The sequence below is a fragment of the Lonchura striata genome, chromosome 1A (genome assembly GCF_050655825.1).
Source record: "Lonchura striata isolate lonStrDom1 chromosome 1A, ASM5065582v1, whole genome shotgun sequence".
Taxonomy (NCBI): Eukaryota; Metazoa; Chordata; class Aves; order Passeriformes; family Estrildidae; genus Lonchura; species Lonchura striata.
This window is the reverse complement of record NC_140741.1, coordinates 22,998,705-23,021,406: the sequence shown is the minus strand read 5'-3', so window position 1 is coordinate 23,021,406 and position 22,702 is coordinate 22,998,705. Positions and strand designations below refer to the sequence as shown.

General features: G+C 39.3%; 1 protein-coding gene across 14 annotated transcripts in view; it reads left to right on the top strand.

Annotated features, from left to right (window-relative positions):
- The window catches only part of LOC146763405 (uncharacterized), a 235,102-nt gene that overhangs the window by 110,217 nt on the left and 102,183 nt on the right, over positions 1 to 22,702 (top strand). For 13 of the 14 annotated variants that reach the window (XR_014952168.1, XR_014952169.1, XR_014952162.1 and 10 more), the window contains exons 2-3: positions 16,060 to 16,172; positions 17,730 to 17,815. Coding sequence is in view for 2 of the 14 variants with exons in the window: in XM_085569628.1 (XP_085425754.1) it covers positions 16,060 to 16,172; positions 17,730 to 17,815 (199 nt within the window). In the remaining 12 variants the exon portion in view is untranslated. Of the gene's footprint in view, positions 1 to 16,059; positions 16,226 to 17,729; positions 17,816 to 22,702 lie in introns of all 14 variants that reach the window. The other variant, XR_014952166.1, reaches the window with a different exon arrangement.

The window sequence follows — 22,702 nt, the reverse complement described above, 5'->3', positions numbered from 1 at the left end:
GTGATGGATGTCTCTCTTTGAACAATTTAAAAGAGGCTGAAAAGTTTTGTTGTGTTATTTGAAATCTTGTAACTCTGAGAAGCATGCACAGGAGAAGAATTTGATTTGAAGTACTATCTCAACCAAAATGAAAGCTGGCAGATCATAAACTCTTTGAAGGTTCACCTTCTTTAAATCATAATTTCTTTTTAAAAGGGTATTTTCTTACCAGGCAAATGATTTTACAGGGAATTAGGTAGTGGCTTAGGTTCAAATGATATAACTTTGACTTTAATAAAATCCACAATTTCTCAGACCTGAAAAACAATTGTTGTTGTGGTTTCTCAATGTATTTTGTGTATATACATCTTGTGTATATTACATCTTACTGATGTCAATCCTATTAATGTAAAGAACTGAATAATTCCCTAAGGCTTTGGCCTAACATTGCTATTGTGCATGTCTATTGGTACAACTAACCTTTATTTTGAATCCTGGGAATTTGCACAGTACAAATAATCCCCTAGCTAACTACTGATCGCAGTGAAGTTCCAAGGCATTTTGGGTTTTTTTAGAAGTTTATTTTCTTTTAGCACAACATTTCTATGATCAGGCATAGGGGAGGAGGTGGTAGAAGCAGGCTGAAGGCAGTAGCACAGATAAGAAAAGAGGACAGGAATGTCTTAAACCAGCTTTGCCCGCAAGTTTGAGCATCATGAAACTATATCCTGGAGTTTGAGCTAACCTGATCTCAGGCTGGGCCTGGCTACTGGGCCAGAGCTCCACACCAGAGTCCTGGCACTCCAGCTCTTGTTGTATGGATGTAATTCTGCTCTGTGTTCTTTCTGTGTCATTGCTACTCAAAATTTATAATTCTGTCCCCTTAATGTCTAAACCACTCTGATCCACTGAAAGAACCTGATCATGTCTAAAAAAAAGGTGAGTGTTTGCCATAGGGAGGTGCTGCCAAGGAGCTCATGGCATCAGCTAGATTTAACTTTATAATTATGTGATCCTTTTCTCCTGTAAATTTTAAACTCCTGCAGGTAGTAAATTTTACTTTTCAGTAGGCAATACCTACCTTTGATTCAACCACTATTTGAACCAAACTGGGGAGGTACGCTTGCCTGTGCTGACTGCTATCAGCTAGATTTAGTGGAACATTCGTCTGTCATATGATAATTTCTTGTTTTGATACTCTCACACAAATTAAATGGGACACTTGGAGCTTGAGACTGCACCAAATAGAGTTAAATTAATAAGAAAAACCCATCAGCACTGCCTGTGCATGTTAGCTGTGTCCAAAATTTGGGATAGTCTGGGGAAAATAATGCTGGACTAATGGACAGGCTTAACACATGAGAAAATAATAAGTGCAGATACAGATTTCAAGACCTGCCTGCTAGTCAGATCTGGAAAGTAAGGCCACACATGTGTACAACTGCCTTTTGTGGACCAATTGACTTCTTGCTTCTAAATGATTTGTATAGCCAAAAAGTTGCTCTGGGGAGAGAGTTGGGCACCACAGGTACAGTGGTCTACCTGGGCCATGTGGTGCAGAAACATGACTGACTTGCTCAAAATTTTGTCAGTGACAGCAACAAGATCTGATCAGGGATCATGCTCTACACCTGGCTCTGTGCCTTTCACATTGAATCTACATGAAGGAAACTGAGGTGTCTTGGCAACCTGTACTGTTCCCTGTCTTCTGAAGAATGGCTTTCATCTAAGGTGCTGTAATTGTGATGCATGTTTAAATGTCTCTACACACAAAATGTATATGCACTAGTTGTAGTTGTCCCCAGGACAAGTAGTTTTTTCCCAACAAGTCTCTTGTAAATAGTTGCTTTTATTTTAAAATGTCTCTGGGCTGCATTTGGAACTCTCCTAATGACAGGCAAAAGTCAGAACCATCAGCTTTGCTGAATGTGATCATTAGTTTATGATGCCTGCACCATATGGAGATATTTCATCCTACACAAGAATTCAGGGAAGATCTCTTTTTAATTAGAGGTCTAGGAAAAAAAATCACTTCATGGAGCAAAGTGTACTTAGAGGTCTTAGCTGAGCTTTTAAGTCCATTTGATGGAAACATCAGACGTATTTACCAGCCTTGGTCCTTGGAGGTGAGTGTTTGCTCAGAGGTCTGGGACTGACTCCTCAAGGGGCTTACACACTGCAGGTACTCAGTATAAATTCATATGCATCAAGCCCTCAGACAAAAAGATGTGTGGAGGAACCTGCGTCCCGGGTATTTACACAATGCACCTCAATTGCCTGAGAACAGAGGAGGTCTGTTTGAGGGCTTTGCATTTCCAATCCTTTACGTGGCTGGAATTGATCATTTTAAGAAAGAGAGCGGCAAGATGAGAGAAGTGGGATGGTTTACTGCAAAGTTCCTTTAGTGTTTGAGAAATGGAGAAATTTGGATGAATTGCTCTTTTCAGCCACGACTTGAAGCCATCCATCTCGCAGTTCCTTAAGAGTAACTAGGATTTGTGCAGTGAGTGCAGCTTGCTGCCAGAAAATCTCAACTTTTGTTAATGTATAGGCATTCATCATCTGCTGTTCATTAACACACATATTGCTAATGCCTGGCAATGGAGCGAACATTTTTCTAGAGTGGGGTCGAAAAACTAATTATTCACCATATGGTGGCTGGCTCAGCAACAATTGCTGAAGCCATGGAAGCAAAAGGAAGTTGGCTGGTTGATTTCTTTGGACAGTTTGCACAGTGATGACTCTCTTGACACATGCCATTCATGTGGCCGCTGCATAACAGATGGGCTGAGGCTGGGAACTGTGGAAAAATCATGGCAGAGATCTGGTGGCAGCCTCTGTCTTTTTATCCTTCAGAATGACTTTGGGTCACATGGGCTGTGAAAATAACAAGTAGGGGATTGTGCTCTAAGGATTTCCCTGCTTCTTTCATAAAGCCAGAGCGTAATTTTGACTGCCTTTTCGTATTTTGTTTATTAAAGGGATCAGGGTTTTAGATGAAAGAGATTACTTGGTTTGTGGTAGGGGGCTGTGTTGTGCCCATGACACTCAGCTCATTGTTAGCAGGAAAAATGCTGGCAGTTTGATAAGGGATAAGAAAATGGAGGGGTTTTAAATTAAAATTTAAATTACTCCTTATTTGTTCTTTTCTCATTTGTAAATCTCACATAGGCAAGTTTAGATAAGAGCTGGTTTAGATTCTGAATACTCAAACCTGAAATGAGTTAGTGTTTTTTTCCAGAGGAGCTTAATATGGGAGGGTAAGATTAATTTGAGCATGGTGCCTTTACAACTTGCGTGCTTTCTGGATTTCATATCATCCAGACAGTGCCGGAATGGGGGAAGGCACTGAACGTTTCCATGCAGAGATTTTTTGAGCTTTAGTGTCATTCAGAATTAAACTGGGTGGGTTTGAACTATCTGCAAATTAAATTTTAATTGATTAGCAAATTGTGTCAGTTGAGAATTTTCTCATGTCTTCTTTCACGGGAGTTAGGAAGAAGAGTTGACAAGCAATGGAGGTATTGCCAGATCCCTTCTGAAGCTGCACAGCCTTCCCAGAGGGATGCTGGAAATACTGCTTGTAGAACATGGAGGATGGGAAAAGGAAAAGTGAAGTGAGAGACTGTACATGAAACTGCCCAGCATGAGGGAGAGCTTGCAGGTGAACCATTCACAGTCATTTGGGATTTATCAGGAACAGCACACAAAGTTTCTCAGGTGAAATGTGATATGTGAGGTCTTGACTCAGGATTATTGTAATGTAAACATTCATTGCTATCATACTTTGCATAAATGTACACAGGACCTCTTCTCCTCCTGCTGCCCCATCCTCTTCCCCTTCTCTCCAAAAGTAAAAGCAGAAAGAAGCCAAGATATCTTACAAAGCTACTTCAAGCAATATTTTACATTTCACTGGGTTTGAAATTTCTCTTTATAAGCATAAAGATGCATGTGCCTTGTTGTGGCATTACACTCTTTTCCGTTCACAAGCAGCACCCTCTTTTCTTTGTTTGTGTGCCACAGAGATGGCATGATGACACAGAAACACATAATATTCTGAGTTGGAAGGGACTCACAAGGATCATCAAGTCCAACTCTGAAGTGACCAGCCCATATAGCAAACTCATGACTTTGGCATTGCCGAGCAGGCGGTCAACTGAACACCAACCACGTGGCTTTCAGGATCCTTCCATCAACTCCCACTTTTCATTCTTATGTATCAAAACCAGGCCTGTTGATTCCAGAGTTGGGATAATTCAGTTGTGCAAGTGCACACAGAGGAGACAGGGCAAAAAGCAAATAATGTGTTTTTCTCTTGAATTATCCTGTTGCTATTTTCTGCAGGTGAGGCAGTAAATAGCACTATTTTTCATTAGGGCATGATACTTTTCCATAGGTGACCAGGGGAACACATTTTATTGTTTCTTTGTCCTTTGTGAGAAGGAAGCTCCCTAGCCCATAATGATGCCAGCAGTGATTATTTCTTCTGGAGAAAGGAGTAAGCCAGTGTGTGTTATGTGATGAACCTCCTAATCAGTTTTTTTGCCCTGCAGTGGTCTGAGCAAGCACATTGTGAGGATGTGCTGCATTTCTCGTGGTTGCTGCATTTCTGGGGTCTTCTGACCTCCTTGGTTCATGGCAGCTGCTCTTTTGCTCAGCCAGTGCATATCCCACTTCTCAGTGATTTCCCTGTCTGTGTCAAAGACAAGGAATATTTCTGTTTTTAGCAAGAATTCAGTCTAGCAGATTAGGTCCACTATCCAGCAGATGCTGCAGAACATCTACATTTCAGTGCACTGCCAGTGTTAGACTGCTAGAGGACTGGGTTTTCAGATCACTGCTTCTCTTTGGCCTTTGGAGGTAATGCCAAACTCCCAGGACCTCTTCAGGTGTTCCTCCATGTGTGGTCCCCCTGCTGCCCATCTGAGGCTGCAGATTTCTTTGCTCACCTGGAAAATGTCCCTTGCATCTTGGGTAGAGATTTGAAAAGAATTCTAATAATTGCAATTTACAGCCTTGAATGCCTGCAAAATATAATGGCCAGTAGTCTCTTTTTCCATGAGAAAAATCCTTAAGGGGATAAATGCTTATTAGGAAACTTTAACAGAATTCCTAAAGCCTCATGTGAAGTGTTAAAGGCATTTTGCAAAATTGGAGAGAGGAGAAGGTGGCATGAAATGTGTCTGTATACACATTTACAGTCAAGGATTCAATATAGATGCATACACACTGTCATGCCGTTTTCCAGACACGAAGATACACGTGAATAGCAAAATAATTTATTTTTAAAATAAAAGGTACATACTTACAATATTGTGTCACAAAGAGCAAAGATAATGAACCTAAGTATAAGAGCAGTCCTTTTGTAGAACACCAGATATTATCCTAAGACAATGAAGGAGAAACATTACAAACCAATTTCTTCATGAAATGCTTCTAATACAAAAGATTATTTTGAAGTGATTTCCCCATGAACAACTACTCATCTCTTTGTCTGTTCTTAGACTCTTCTATGAGTATTTATTAAAAGTATATTTTATTCTTTTTTAGAGTGCATTTAGTGAATTGTAATGTGTTCCCCATCTGCTTTTGAAATACGCTAAGCATGTAAGGCAATCTTTAGACTTTAAAATCTCAAAAATGGTTTGGGCTGAAGAAGGTAAATAGCCCAAGTATCTTTGCCCTAAATTATGTTCCAGTTGCAAAAGTTAATAAAAAAAGTCAATAAATTAGTTAATCTCTGTGTTAATAACTAATGAGATTTCAAATGATACATTTTTTCTTTTGTAATCTGCTGGAATACTACACATTGAGGGAAAGACAGGATTTAATATTTTGACTGGTTTGCTTGAAGTGCTCAGAAGATCGGAACTTGTAAAAAATATTCCTCAAATCAAAATTTGCTGTTAATTATTCAGGTTCCTACGTGAGCTAGAGAATGGGGATGGGTTGTACAACATTTAATTGTTCAAAAGTTAATTTGTTTATGTGCTTTGATACTTCTGCTGTTCACAGTACAGTTTTAGGTTTAAAGTTTGTTTCACAAGAACGTTATCAGATGATGATCATTATGCTTTGGTTTATGAATGAAGACAAGTTGTAGGGAAAAGTTTTGAGGGTTCTTTTTGTTGAACTAAATTACAAACACAAAGACATTGAAATGTAGGGTTTCAGTTTAGCTTTTGATTAGCTCCCTCTTATGTAACGAGCAAAAGAAGACCTTTGAAGCCCAAAATATAATAAAAAAGCTTTCGTTTTTTGGCAAGGCATAAGGTCTGCCTTGACCTTCATCCTAGGAACTGGTGAATACTTGCCTAGCAAGAAAAAAGTTTCTATAAAATGTCAAAAATAATGGTTACAGAGTGATGCAGACATTTCTGGCTTTGCCATGGAGCCCAGATATTTCTACTTCATCCAGTTCTCCTAAATCATGGCACAGTCCTTTGCTGAGTTGATGGACTCACATTTGAATAGGATATACTGTTTATTCTGTTGCTAGGGTAAGATGCAACTCATTTTAAGAACAGATGAATTGTTCTCATCTTTGTTTAATACACATCTTATGTAGATTATATGAACTAAATTGGCTTAAATGGGAGATTAATGAGGGATGTATGGTGATTATGTGTGCCAATAAATGTTAGTTTGTGTATTTAAAATCATGCTGCATATATTTTTCTAATTCCATTCACATAGAGAGTAATAAATCCTTACTGAGAATATAGGGATTTTTTTAATGAGAAAAACATATAAAATGCTTTTTGAATTAGACTTGTTTCAGCTTTATCAGCCTTGTTTGCTAAATTATCACAAATGTTTATTGGATGTTTTGGCTTTGCTACCATCTCCCACACACTGAAGTGGACCATGAACTCAGTAGAGTTTGGGAGATACCCTTCTGCCATTCTCATGTCACACATTAACAGTTTCAGGGTCAAAACATTAAAAGGGAAAAATTATTTCTTTATTTCCCACTTTTTTATTTACTCTGATTTTTTTTTAATCTAGCAGTTATATTCAAGCAGATGGTTTAAATGGGAGATTAAGCAAGGACTTTACAGCCCCTTCCTTTGTGAATCTCAGGCAAAACTCCTGTCCATCTCCCAGGAAGTGAATCAATCTGAATTTTATTTTAATTAGATTAGTGTTAGAGAGCAAACTCCCTACTATTAGTTATTGTTTTTTTCTGAATAAAATTTATCACAAAATTAACACTAACTGCTGAATTTCAGATGGTCAGAAGAGACCTCAAATGTGCTTATTATATTGTATTATATTATGTATAAATATATCACATACGTGCATGTACATCTTATGTACATATAATAGACAGTTGCATACATAATGTGTAACATTTTCTATAATTTATGTACTTATATATTAATCCTGACTAATCTGTCTCATGGGCTGGTGGAGGCCTGCAGAGGTAGGGTCTCTGAAAATCCCTCAGGCAGTGTAACCCTGTTGCATGTATCTTTCTTGCATGGGGCTGTTTCATGGGTTTGCTGCTGCACTTGAAGGTGGTTTAGCTTGGAGCCCTGCAGGAATTTTGGGTTGCAGGCAGCAGAGTCTGGCAGTCAGAGCTCAGAGCGTGATGCTTCAGATTAGCTGAAGCACAAGCAGAAGAAGAGTTCCTTCAACTCAAATAAGGTTAATCCCATTACTGTGTTGTCAGCACCTCTGTGGTCTCAGAGGTGCTGACATTTGCTCCCCCAGATGCCACAAAATCACTTGCTTGTTATTTGAACTGGTCACCCCTACACATATTTCATTTGATGTCTGTGTCAGCTTTTTGTATCATTTTGTCAAGGGTACCTAAGGAAGATCGATGATAAAGAGGTCTTTGTGGTTTTCTTCTACTTGCCAGGGAGTGTGCAATACCATTCCATTTACAGTAACATTCTCTGCATTTTGCAAAGACTGGATGATGTATTAGCCATGGATATAACCAGCTTATAACCATAATCAACTTATGCTCTATGACTCCTTGTGATCATGTGCTTCAGTGTTGCTGAAAGCTGATAAAAACACAAGCAGAAAGACTGGGAGCAGATTTAGTATGATAAGATGAAGGGAAAAATGTCAGATGGTTTTATAGATAACTTGAGTGTAGATCTGTCTATATCCACCAATTAAATAGATGTGCTTATGATAGGTTGATTTTATTTATTGTGTAGACAAACTTGCCAAACACACATTGGACACTGGAATTGACAAAAATGACAGACGTGATAGCAGTGACAAAAGCAGGGGTGTATTGAATTTCATAATGGTCTAAATGGCAGTGGTACCCATATGGCACAGCAGAATGAGAATCTAAGTATTTGTGCTCTGCATATTTTGCATATAAAAAGACTCAGTTTTGGCCCATCACTGTTCAGCCAACATACATTTTTTTTTTTCTTTTTTTCCATGTAGCTTAGTTACATGCACACTTACAACACCCAGTCCTACAAACTTTACATATATGGACAGATACAAGCATGCAGATTTCATAAATATCAATAAATTCTGAGCTTATTGCTAAAACTGTGTGATATGGCTGAAGTTGCAAGACAGGAACCTAAGGTCATTTGGTGCAGATGACAATTTTCCATAATCCAAATGTTGTTTCTGGCACTTACCATCTCCTTGGAAATCCTCATGAACTATGCTGTAGGGGGAAAAAAAGTCAAAACAAGTTTTCTCCAAGAAACTTGGAGAAAATGGTGATTTTTGAAGGGAGCGAATACTTCTTCCCTATCCTACTAATGAAAACTTCACATGCTTTTGTTTTTTTTTCCAAATATATGACTTTTTTGGAGGAAGAAATCAATCTTTCTCAAAAAATTAGGAGATGTATGTTGACATCTGGGGTGTGTGGATGTAGTGGCTCTTCTGTGTAGTTTTCTAATTTTTGTTCTGAGAATGTTACTCAAAGTCAGGTACTCACTAATCCAGCAAAGGACCTAGTGCAAAGCAAATTCCAGCTTTTAACATTAAATCAGTTCTGTGGCTCAAACAGGGAAGTAAAATATGCCTAGATTTGTTTTCACAGAATTCACAGAATGACTAGTTTGGAAGAGACTTTCAAGATCAAGTCCAAAATATACCCCAACACCTTAATTACACCGTGGCACTGAGTGCCACATCCAATCTTTTTTTAAACACATCCGGAGATGGTGACTCCATCACCTCCCAGGGCAGACCATTCCAGTACTTTATTGCTCTTTCTGTAAAAAAACTTTTTTCTAATATCCAACCTGTATTTCCATTGTTGCAGCTTGAGATGCACATTGTCTATTTGGCTGCTCCTTCAGTCTTTGAACAAGTGCTGTTTTGCAGACAATGGAGAATCCGACCCCATCATTCCAGTAATATTGGAAATATTTGTTGCATGGAGTGTTTGGGTTTGTATCTGGGTTTTTATTAATATGACCTGAGTGAAGGCCTCTTGTATGGTTGTGTTGACTGGCAGGTGGGTGTCCACCTGAAATGTAGGTTGGAGCCTTGTTTGTGGTGGCAGAGACCAGTGACCTCTGCTTGCTGCCATGGAGTGTGGGATGAGCTGTCACCAGGGGTGGATTGAGAAGGCAGTGACTAAACTTGTCCTTTGTTCCTGGCAGGCACCCAGGGAGGTAAGCCCATTAATGACCAGGAGCAATGTATCTACTGGGTTTTAGGAGAGAGCTTTTGGAAACAGGGAGCCATTAGAAAAGTCTCTGAGAAGCATTTCTGGACTCAGGGAGCTCAGCCATGCATCCAGGGACTTTGTCACAAAGTGCTAGGCATTTATCTGCTGCTAAATCAACACTGCTGGAAAAGCCTTCAGGAGCCCCACTGCTGCCGACCCCTTGCTGGAGGGGCTTGGGGCATCAGCCATGTTCAGCCTTGCTCACACAGAATGCTTGTGAGTATTCCAGTGCTCCTCTTCATTGTTCCACCGTTAAAAAAATTGTCTCTCCAAATTAAAAAAAGGAAATTTTATAGAACTTTAATATTCAGATTTTCCTTTTGAACATGTATCTGTACAATTCTGTTGCACATAGAGCAGTTATGAAACTGAAATGACCAATAAATAATGTTTCTGGCTTCTAACTGTTTAGTGGGGCAGAAAATTATTGGGAAGCCAGTATTTGTTCAGTGAACAAAGGAGTTAAACTATTTAATTTACCTAAATGAATGAACACCAATAATGGAATTTTCCTGTCATCTATTAATTTTCCTAAAGAGACCTCTAAAAATTATTGTAACAGTTTTGTCCCTTCTATGCCATCTAAGGGTCAGACTGTGAATGTCATATACTGAGAAAGAGTTGCTGATATAAGTAATACGACTGACATTTAATTAATGTAATCTCACTGGCATTATTTTTATGACTACTGAAGGATCAGTCAAAGATTTTAGCTGGCTGCATTATATCCTTTTAATTTCAATTTTCAGATGCTTTCACGAGTAAGCCTCATAACTGGAGCATTGCTAACTTTTCATTACTAGTTAGTCAATATTTGTGGAGCTCTAACTTATACGAAGAACTACTGTTCAACCTAATTATTACAGATTATTAGATTGATTTTTTTTAAATTGAGTAGCCTAATTAAAGTATCCCCCCTTACTTGCAGTTAGAAGACTATATCTATTATCTTCTATTCTTTCTCCACTGCCCCTGTGCAGAATTGCTGAGGAGGAGAACTGTTCCAAGTTCTTCTCCTCCTTCTCTTCTCAACTGTTCCAAGTGGTCACTGCACTTGTATCAGTTGCCAGCTTTGAGGTGTATTCTGAAAATACCACATTTTGGCAGATTTTTAAAGCATTTTGCCCCCTGTTTTGGGAAATGATGGATGCACCGTACGGATGACCTTAACACACGGCCGCACGCTAATCCTCAGAACCGTGCTTTTGTTTGTCTGCAACAATGGCTGTCATTAAGAAAGCTGAGTTTGCCAATATGCCCCCCTGTCCCAGCGCCGGGCCCTTCCTGATTGGGCACCGGGAAGCATCATGTGCCTTTGACTGAAATGACATGGAAGATGTATGGTCTGAGTGCTGTCCTCAGCACCACTGCTGTGATGCGAAGAAAACCACGCTGACCCAAACAGACCTATGCTCAAACAATGTCACACCAAACCAAGACAACATATTGGGAAGAAAAATGCTTGTAAACTGTGTGTGCTGGAAGATGTATTGGCCAGGCGGCCATAGGGCAATCTTTGAACTATTGAAATCTTTAGAAATATTGTTTGGTTCTTGAAGAATACTTACAAACCTAATTAATCAAGCATAGATGGTTATTTTCACTCTTTACATACTGCTTCATTTTGGGACAAGAATAGGGCTGTCACATTTGTTTTGCTCACCACTTCCCAGGTGCTTGCTGGAAAAACCAGAGTTTGAAAATACATTTCCACAGGAATCCTCAAATTACAAACTTAAGAGAGCTCCGGGCCTTCTCCTAACACTTAATATGCTTCAAAACCTCCTGAGTGTTTCCATTTTTCTGTTTGTGCACATCTTGGGCTACAACATTTCTTTTTTTTTTTTTTTTTGGTTTGACATCATCAGAACAGTATTTAAACTTGACTGAAATCAGTGAGTGATGGAGCAGCTAATGGCATAATTTTAATGTCAAATCAATGGTATATGTTTCTCTCAAGAGATATGGGGATAAGAAATTCTGTATAAAACCTGTTATTACTGTTTTGTTTTATTTTTTTTTTTCTTAAAGCTTCTACTACAATCTTGTGGAAGATGTTGGGAAATGCTCTTACCACAAATTCCTCTTGAATTGCACAGAAGCTGAGGGCTTCAGTCTCTGGCCAAAACTCTGATTCTTTGGGTCCACCATCCTACTGGTTTCTAAATTCTGGTATCTCTACATTTAGACTACTGTTTTTATAATAAATTTTTACTGGTTTCAATTTTTTTCTGCATATACCATGTGTCTAAAGCCACCTAGAATACCAAAAATATGTAACTCCTCTTTAAATTTTTATAAAAAGTTGTCATTATCTTCAGTAAGTCTTGAAAATAATTTGTACAGGCAGTAAACAATTTATGAAAATGTTAGAAACTTTAAAATTTGCCTCAAGCTAAAATATAAAGCAGGAACCATAAAATATTGCCTCTTGTTATAATATTAAAATCACTGAAACTGCATTTTAGTAATTTAATTCAAATTATTTAAATACATTTAATTCAATATGTATATAATATATATAATCAATATATTATATATATAATCAATATATTATATATATAATCAATATATATAATATATATAATATATATTATATATATTATATTATTTAATTCAATATATATATGGAATATATAGTGGTATATTTTATTGTATTGTAATATAATGTAATAGCATATTATATCACACCCAACATGGAGTGATTCCAGAGGTTGTCCTGTGCCAGGAGGTGGACTTAAATAATCTTTGTGAGTTCATTCAAAGTCAGCATAACATATGATTCAATAGCTAGAATATTGTAATTTAATACAAATTACTATTTTTTTATGCTTTGTAACATAATAATCACACTAATATGCTCAGATGGTCTGCTAAAATAAGCTATCATTCAAAAGAAAAGTTATTTTAAATCTAATCTTGGACTTGACTTTAAATGAAGTTAAAAGCATGTGTTTGAACCGCCTTCAGAGGCAATATTGTCCTGATTAAGAGATTACTTTCTACATAAATGAGAATCCTTAAGGACATTCTTCAATGTATTTGAAGGCAATGCAGTGATAAAATACTATTGAATGCACTCAGGAACTTTTGTGCAGTTCTAAGTGCACATAGTAATTAATATAAATTGCAAGTTTGCTATGACCTTTTTTAAAGCACTGTTTGTAGCCTACCCCCCATGTAATATAATGTATGTATGTTGAACATAATAAACTGTCCATACAAAAACTTTTCCCTTCCAGTCAGGCTATAGGAGATGAGATAAAATATTCAGCCTTTGCTCGTCAAGGTCTAGTGCACAGGAAACAAGAGCCTTCACTGCTAGGAATCTTCCCATTTTCAGAAATGAGTTGAAATAAGCCATACAAAACCCCCTGTTTTGATCAGGCTTGAAACACTGAATTCACCCAAAATTAAAAGCAAATAGAAAAAGAGACACACCAGGTGGGGAGTTAAACTGTTGGCAGCAAAATATCTAAATGAGGAGAAGGCAAATTAAGTGAAGAATATATGCAATCCATGATTCTGTCTGGATCTTCAGGGTTTCTGCATACAATCTGATTTTTAAGTAAGGGTAGCTGTGTGGTTATATGGGCTAATCCTAAACATTCTGAGCTGCTGGATTGAAGCAGACAGCATTTCTGTCTCCCAGCACTCAGAAATCCCCTCTTGGCATTTAGAAATTCATGTTCTTTCATCTACAAATACTGGAAAGGCAGTGTTTTCATGTAAAAGGAAAGATAGTTATGAACTTTAGATTGTTTTCCAGTTTGTTTTAGAGGAGATGACAAATAGGTTGTGCCATTGTGCCCATGGCATTTCCAAGTCACTCCCACCCAGGGGATCTTCCTTACCAGGCTGAGGACCCAAATCTCCTTATACCCTTCGGGCCAGCACTGGCACTGGATAAAAATGCTGCTGCACTTGGTGCAAAAGCAAAGATTCAGGAGGCTGTGGATTGGTGAGAGCAGAGGTGAGCTGCTCCCTGGATTGTGGTGGGGCATTGCCCAGGTTAATCAGCTGTGAGAGAGCATCTGCTGGGCCAGAGACAAATTGGTTCTGTGTTAGCTCTGTCCTCCTTCCTTGAATGGACTCATTAGCTCTTTCAATCTCATCTTCAGCAACATCAAACTAAGTCCATTTGAGATTTCTTTATATCAGCTAATATTTTGTAGCATATTTCAGAAACCAATAACCCCATTCATCACATTTGAAATGCAAATGAAAGACCAATTATTATCCAAAACCTGGAGCTCCTCTCCTTTTCTTCCAACATCAATTTAAATACTGATTACACTGGAAAATGAGAATTTCTATCATAAGGAAGCTTATATTGAGGTTAATGCAAAAGAAGAGGAACTAAGCTGTAAACCTCAGCAGTTTAATTGTGAGATATTCCTCCAGCTGTTCAGTGGCCAAAGATGTTCAGGTCCCACTGACCTTATGAGTCAAATGAGGTTTTGGTCACTGGCTCAGTATATCCACCTTCAGGTGAGGATAGAGGTGACTTTCTGGCCTCACTATGGTAGGAAGATGGTCTTCCTTTGTGTCGGGTGGTCTACAGGCACCATTTCATTGGCTTGTACTACTCACGAACCTCCTGCCCATACCAGCTGCATAGGTTTTTTGTATTTCTGTATACCTGCAGTGAGAATAAGAAGTCTTTATATTTCTTTTGTGTGTTTGTTCTGTGTGTCATAGGTGCTAAGCTAAGTCCTCAGTTATGTTTATTTTCCCATAAATTTGCTTCGCTTTTTCCACATTTGCCAGTGTCCTCTCAGCCATGGGTGAGGAAGGGGGCAGGAGCAGCATCCAAACCTGACAACCTGAGCATCACGCAGTCTGTGTGTCTGGGTGGCCAAGGGTGGTGGCACTGCTGGCAGCCCTAGAAGCCCTGGTTTCCATGGCACTGAAGACATTCTCCAGCCTTTTTCATATTCCACAAAAAAAAAAAAAAAAAAAAAAAAAAATTAAAAAAAATTAAAAAAGCTCAGGGCAAACACCTTCTTTCGCAGAAATTTGGCATGACCGTCTCCTTCGCTGCTTGCCTGTCCTTCCACTCATCTTCCCACAAAGAGGTTAATAAATGTTTACTTTTTTTCTTCTTTCCATATGGTTTGTTCACAGGCTTTTGCTTGTGTGTGTATGAATGCTCACTTGCATTGACTGCTGTGAGGGAATTGTTCTACTAATGCTGGCCATCTTCAAATCAATGCCTGCACATAACAACAGAAAGTGCCTCAGATGTAGTGGTTTCCACAGGACTATTGTTAGTCCTTTGTTAGGCATTTTTGAACCTAATAAATAATGTCAAAAGTCTCTATCCTAGCCAAAAATGTTCCCTTTGAAACAGTTCTAATAGTATTTTTGTTCTGAAATGTCTCCCAGTGTTGTGAAGAATTTGTGCCTCACAATAGGAATCTGGTATATCGCGTGCCGCTTTGCTTTTTTTTTTTAATTTATTTTAAGATGTGAATCCTTCTTTCCTGAGCAGGCATTCCTAATTCTTTACATAAATGTTGTTTTTTCTTGAATAACCATGCCACTTGGAACTTCAGTGCCGTAAATGCTACCAAATTTGATGAACTACAGGAAGAACAAATCTCAACAATGATGGAATGAAGGGGAGGAAAGCAAATCACTGAACTTAATTATAGGCTATTTCAGTGAATCTCCTTTGTGTTTTGTTGCATAACTCATAATTAAATTATATCTAAAGTAAGATTTTAACGATTTATGCACTGAAAAGCAATAATAACAATGGTCAAAGATGATCACAGTAGTCCCCTCTGGCTGTAATATCTATTAATCTAGACCATAATGACTATTTATTCTAGAAAAAAACTCTAATTGGAGACTGTTTGTGATTCATTATGCCTTATACAGCACATATTAAAAATACATTTCATTTGTCTTTAATATGAACTATAATTTGTGGATAATATTCCCATTTCAGTGGTGCAGTAGTGTGTAGCAAATCAAGCTAGGAGAAACATATTTGCTAGATATATTTTATTTCTGTGCATTTTACTTTGCTTATTTTAATTGGGCTCTGGGAAAAAAAGTCAAAACCCACATTTCTCTGCATTCATTTTCTCTGTTGCACCAAAGCTGTTGGGTGCTATCTGTATTAAAATAACTATTTATACTGTGGGATTTTATTTAGTCATCTCATTTCACCTCAGAGATAAAAGAGACACTTTAACTTGTTTTTTCACTATGGTAGAAATAAATGTTATATCTACAATTGGAACTGCTCGTTTGTGGTATTCCATGTGTCTTAAACAAATGTTAGTTCTGTAGTTGTAATAGAGAATGAAACTCACTTGGGGCTTGATAAATCAAGCTTCTAATAGTCCCAGTGGCAGTTCAGTGGACTTATATCTGTGTTCATTACTTCACAGCTGATATTAGCAAAAGAGCTACCTTGGACTTCCAGAGGGCAGACTGTGGCCTTCTTAGGAGCATCTTTGGCAGAGTCCATTGGGAAGCAGTCCTGAAGAGCAAAGGAGTCCAGGTAGGATGGACATTCTCCAAGCAATATGTCCCCACATGCAGGAAGACAAGCAGGTGAGGAAGAAGATATAGTGACAATGGAGGGGGAAACTGGAGTGACTTAGTGCTTTTTTTGCCTCAGTCTTCAATAGTAACATGAGTTGTTCTCTAGATACCAAGCCCCTGAACTGAAAGGGACAGGGAGCAGAATGAAACCCCTATAATTGATCACCAGTCAGGCAAAGGAGGTGATTTTCCTGCTCTGCTCACACTGGTGTGGTCCCACCTGAGCATTGTGTGCAGTTTTGGGCACCACAGTATAAAGCAGGCATTCAGCTCTTAGAGGGTGCCCTAAGGAGGGCCATGAGGACAGTGAAGGGTCTGGAGGGGAGGCTGTATGAGAAGTGGCTGAGGACACTTGGTCTGCTCAGCCTGGAGAACAGGAGACTGAGGGGAGGCCTCACCATGGCAAACAACTTCCTTGTGAGGGGAAGAGAAGGTGCAGGTACCAATTTCTTCACTCTTGACCGGCAACAGAACTCAAGGAAACAACCTGAAGTTGTCTCAGAGGAGATGTAGGTTGGATATCAGGACATGACTCTACACCCAGAGGGTGGTTGAGCACTGGAACAGGCTTCACAGGGAAATGGTCACAGCACCAAGCCTGATGGAGTGACAGAAGCATTTGGATAACACTCTCAGGCACATGGTGTGACATTTGGAGTGTTCTGTGCAGGGCCAGGAGTTGGACTCAATGATTCTTGTGGGTCTCTTCCAATCCAGCATAGTCTATGAATCTAGGAAGGGAAAATGGCCAGTGACTTTCTAAACCACTTAGACACACACAAGGCTATAGGGCCAGATGGAATCCACTCCAGGGTACTAAGGGAGCTTGCAGAAGAGACCACCAAGCCACTTTCCATCATCTACCAGCAGTCCTGAATAACTGGGGAGATCCCAGGTGACTGGAGGTTAGCTGATGTGAGGTCAAGTTACAAGAAAATCTGGAAGGAAGATCTGGGGATCTACAGGCCTGTCTGTCTGAGCTTGGTGCCAGGAAATGTCTTGGAGCAGATCATCCTGAGTGCCATCAAACAGCATGTACCGGACTACCAGATTGTCAGGGTTGGTATCTAGAGAACAACAGCCAGCATGGGTTTGTGAAAGGCAGGTCCTGCTTGACCAGCCTCATCTCCTTCTACGTGACCCATTAAGTTGATAGGGAAAGGCTGTGGATGTCTGCCTGGACTTTAGTGCACCTTGACACTGTTTCCCATTTCATTATCCTGAAGAAACTGGGTGCTCATGGCTTGGGTGGATGTGCTGTTTAATTGTAGAAAACTGTCTGGATGTCCAGGCCCAGAGAAAGGTGGTGACCAGAGTTACACCCAGTTGATGGTTGGTGAGTAGAAGTGCTCCTGAGGGCTCAGGACAAGGGCCAGTCCTGTTGAGTGTCTTTATCAATGATCTGGATGAGGGCATCCAATGTACCCTTAGTCAGTTTGCAAGTGACACTGTGTTGGGTGGGAGCATTGATCTGTTGGAGGCGCATGATCCAGTGTCTGCCTTTCCCACACAGGGGCAGGAGCTGTGTCCTGCTCATGTCTCTGCTCTCAAGAGCAAGGAGAGACTTAACCACAATTCACCTGGATGTGCAGAGGATAGGTGAGTGTAAGCTTGCTTTAATACTGTCAGCTTCAGGAATGTGCTGTAAAATGTGTTCTGGTAAGTGTTTGGGCAGGTAGCCCATGCTGGAGCTGTGCTTCATTGATACTTCAGGTGCCTGTCCTGACTTGAACATGTAGGTCTCTGTGTACAGCCATTAATGCCCAAGGTACTGTAAGTCTCTGCTGCTTTCTTGCTCAGTTACATGGCTAACAGCTGTTGCCTGAGTTCACATTTAGTTACTGTCAGTGTGACAGTAACATGTCGCTGGCCAGCAGAGCCCCAAGGAGGTGCTGCTGGTGCTGCAGGGGCTCCAGTGGTGTGGAGCTGGCTCGTCCTGAGCTGTCCAGGCAGGTGGCCAAAGTTCTCCTGTGGCAGCAGAACAGGAGCTACATGAAACTCAGCCAGGAGCTTGGCTGGTTTTCTGCATCTGCTCTTGGCTGTGTGCTTTTCATGCCCCTGCTGCTGGGGCTTGACTGGCAGGACTTCGACGTGTGCACCTGGCCCTGCTGCCTTTTGGACCTAGCTTTGGGGGGAATTATTTAGAAAGACAAGGATACTGTGTGTGATCCCTTGTTATCTTTGGTAGACAGAAACAAAAAAAAATCCTAAAAAATCCTGAAATACTACTTTATCTAGTCAAATTAATGGTGACACATGAAAGGAGAGCAAAGTTGTATTTGTTCTTCTAGTGACAGAATCGAATTGCATTGTGACAGTCAGGTATACACTCCTGAGATCAGATGAAACAGGCTTTTTCAGTGAGGAAAACCCCTCATATCTTATGAAAACACTGAAAAACTACCCAAAGGGGACTTTTTAAATATATTTCTCATATTCAGAAGTGTATCTGAGGTGCACTAGTTGGATAAATGATTAATTGCAATTACATTATTGAGTGGACTTAGCATTTTTGCTCTTTAGTCATTAATTAAGACTTTGAATTTTTGAATATATTTACTACATGCAAAAATTTAAATTTGTTTCAGGAAATGTGCGCCTATATTTTTTGTGAACTGTTCCTTCTGATCCACAGCTAGTTATTATTCATGGACTATAATTGCTTTTCTAAAGTTAAACATTATTTTCTCCTTCCCCTGATGGAAGGATTGGTCTTTCTCTAAAGAGGGGTAATGATCTGTGATTAAGGCTTGTTCTTGACCACATGTTCATACATGAATAGAGGAGAATGGTCAGTATTGGACAATATGTCTGCCTTAACATTGTACAGGCACAGATGATAAGCACATGACTGTAGCCAAGTAGGAAAAAAAGGGACAAATTTGCTGCTTGTCAGCTGCCTTTGACAGAAACACACCAGCAGAAAAATTGACCCAGCATTTTTGTGTTATCTACGGAGTGCTATCAATCTCAGGGAAATATAAATCCTAATTATATTCTAATTAGGAAAAAAACATAAACTCAAACCCACATTTGTCATGAAAAACCTTTGTACTTGATACTGAATTTTCAGTTTATTCAATTAATGGTGCTATTAGTGATGTCTATCCACATTTAACATCACAAATTTTTTTAATTTGCACCACTTAGCCAAGCTAATATTAAATCTGATTGTTCTTTTGCCAAGTGTCAATGTTAGGATAAAGCATTTTGGAAAATTTAAACAGGCATTATTTGCCAATGTCCTTCAATAGAAATAGATATGGGCAGGATATATTTTTTAAGTGAGAAAAATGTACGTGATCATGATAATAAGTTTAAAAAGGGAAAAAAGATTGTGTCTGTATTTATAGTTGGAACTTCATACAGAACATGAGTTTAGTTTTAGTCTTAGATTATGCAAGTAGGATTTTCCCATGTGTACTGTAGCTCTGTTAAGAGGTCAACATTTCATTCTCATGAGCTGTCACTGACTCTGAGCACACAATGGTTTTCACATACCCTGAGAAGACAACTTTGAGTGTGGCATCCCAATTTCATGATCTCAAATGTTGCTTTCCTTCTCTTTGGCCTCTGGTGCAGTAGCCTGCACTCTTCCCCAACATCAAAACCCATCAAGGGGACAATGATTCCCTTGTTCTTTGGATGTCACCTAAAGGAAATGCAGTGAGTAGGGAGCACGGTGTTGCGGAGGATAGTGGAAGAATACAAGAGGAAGTGCACAAAGGAGGAGAAAAACCAGAATAATGACATAACCTGAGTTGCCCCACACTGCTGGTAGGGGGAGTTTTGTACTTTGAGCCCTGTCAGGCATTTCTCTTTAAGCTGGTTTAGCCATATTGGTCTAAATTGCACAGAGTGTTCTATTGGTTGTGTAATGATAATTTTTATCATTGTTTTGAGAGGTCTGGTTTGAGACAGCTTTTGCAGCAAGCCTAAAAATCTTGAAAATATTCAGTTTTGAAAGAGGCAATGATAACACCATTGTGACTCCTGTGACATTTCAGTACTGGGTAATAATTTCCATGAGCCTATAAAAGGCTTCTGAAAAAACAAGCGTGAAATTCAGAGGAAAAGGGCATGAAGTATCAAGGATAAGTCTATGGGGCTTTCAACTCAGCTTATGTTAATAGACAGGTTTGGTGCTGGTTGAACACTGAAACGTCAATATTTTTGAGTATTTAATTTTCTCTCTTGGAAGCCAGTATATGGACATGAAGTATAGAAAACAAGCAGATAAAAAAGGGATTTCATCATATCTCTAAAAACTGACCAGGGCTTGTTACAACACAAATTTCCAGTGTTACTTGAGATGAAATTCCTTGTCAATAAGACAGCTTGGAGAGATTTTATACTGAAAAAATGACTTTGCAAAGTCTTGAAAATGTTGATCTTCAATTAGCATTTTAGGAATATCTAGCTTTACAAGGGAAAAAACATTTTAGAAGTTATAGGTGATTGAAGTTGCTTTTTTAATGGGAGGGACAATTATGGTAGTGTTATGTCCATTATTCCACAGTCTTGAAGAAATGGCCATGGAGTGCATCAGATACAGCATCACCAGTTAAGCGAGGGAGGGAATTGTCCCACTCTGCTCTGCACTGGGGTGGCCTCACCTCCATGCAGGGGGCAGTTTTGGATGCCACAATATAATGGAGATCTAAAGTTCTTAATGTCCAAGGTGGGGCCATGGAGATGGTGGGTGTCTAGAGGGGAAGCCATAGGAAGAGTGGCTGAGGTCACTTGGTCTGCTCAGCCTGGAGGAGACTGAGGGGAGACATTGCAGTCTGCAGCTTCTTCATGAGGGGAAGAGGAGGGGCAGACACTGATTTCTTCTCTGTGGTGACAGTGAGAGGACCTGAGGGGACTCCATGAAGTTGTGTCAGGGGAGGTTTGGATATTAGGAAAAGGTTTTACACCCAGGGGGTGATTGGGCACTGGGACAGTTTCTCCAGAGAAGTGGGCACAGCACCAAGTCTGGCAGAGTTCAAGGAACACTTGGACAATACTTTCAGGCACATGGTGGGAATTCTGGCTCTCTACAGGGCTGGACTCAATGATCTTTGACTCCCTTGGGAGTCCTGCACTTCCGTGATTCTGTAGTTACTGACCAAGTTCAGAGGTGCAAGTTTTTGAAAACAGAACTGACTCCTTGTCTGCTGTGGAGTTGTTGGAAATTTTGCTACTACCTTCAACGGAACTGAACTTTCAGGCATTTTTTCCTGTCTGAAGCTGCTCATAATGGATGGCCCTTTGCTACAAATGCAGATGCAAATGAATATGCTTCATGGTTAGCTCTGCTGAGCTGAGGCTTTTTCAGACTTGGTGACTATATTCGTATGCAATGCTGCATTTAAAAGTCAAAAACAAGTCAAAATTTGATTAACAGAGAAATTAGACTTCTAATAATAAAAATGAGAATTGGATTTGGATAAATAAATGGCTTTAGATGAATCCTTTATTTCATGGAAGATTTACCTTAGGAATTAGATTTGTGTAAATTAAGTCTAGAAGCTTTTATAAAATAGCAACTTCTATGTTTCATATAAGCATGAAGAGAACATGGACACTCAAAGAGGCTCAGTAGGCTGTATAAATATTGATTTAGATAATCTGCAGGAGAGCAAAAACATTTTCCACCTTTTTTCCTTTAAAGCAGCTGTTATATACAAATGAGTAATTTCATTTCAGTACCTAAGATGTATCCATTGCATCTAGCTGTGCAACATACAGTGATTCCCAAAGGCATGTTGTGAGAATTGGAAGCAGACAAATGAAAAGTTATGGAAAAATGGCATCTAATTCTGTCAGAGTTGCTGTTGGTTTTCCCTTTGTTAGTCAATTTGTGTATCTCTTGCCTTTACTGTGCTTTGGATGTATGTTGCTAAGAACTGACTTATCTGCTGAAATTCAGTTTCACCATTTGTACTGATAGGGGTTTTTTATCTCCATGTCACTATGACATTACATCAGCATTTTGTGTGTGCTCCCCCATACTTCCCCAGCTTAAAGATGTGCTCTTTTAGATTTTTTTGTGTGTGTGACTTTAACAATGTTCTGTTCACATTTCCTTGGATAGACCCAACAATTGCTTGTTGACCCATTTTAACCCCTTTTGAGCATCATCTTCAAAGTGTAACTGTCCTTGACAATGAAAGAGACCTTCCTATTGTCTGGTCCTTCCAGGCAATCTTTAGCAGTGAGTTAAATGGCTTTCAGATGGAGGAGTTGGCTGGAAGGAAGGAGACAAAGTGGCCTGTTGTTTCTGAGTGACTTTGCTAGAGTTTCCCTTTTTTCTTTTAGAATGGTGCATTTCTATAGAAGATGACAGACGTTTTGACAGGTGCAATATGCTTTGAACTGTTGTGTCAGATAATTCTTTTGTCTTGGTTTTTCCCAGCAGAGTGGTACATCTCCTTAGGATGCTGATATGCATATTGTTTGCTTTTCATTTAGTGTGGTGAAGCCTTCCATCCTCCTTTTCTC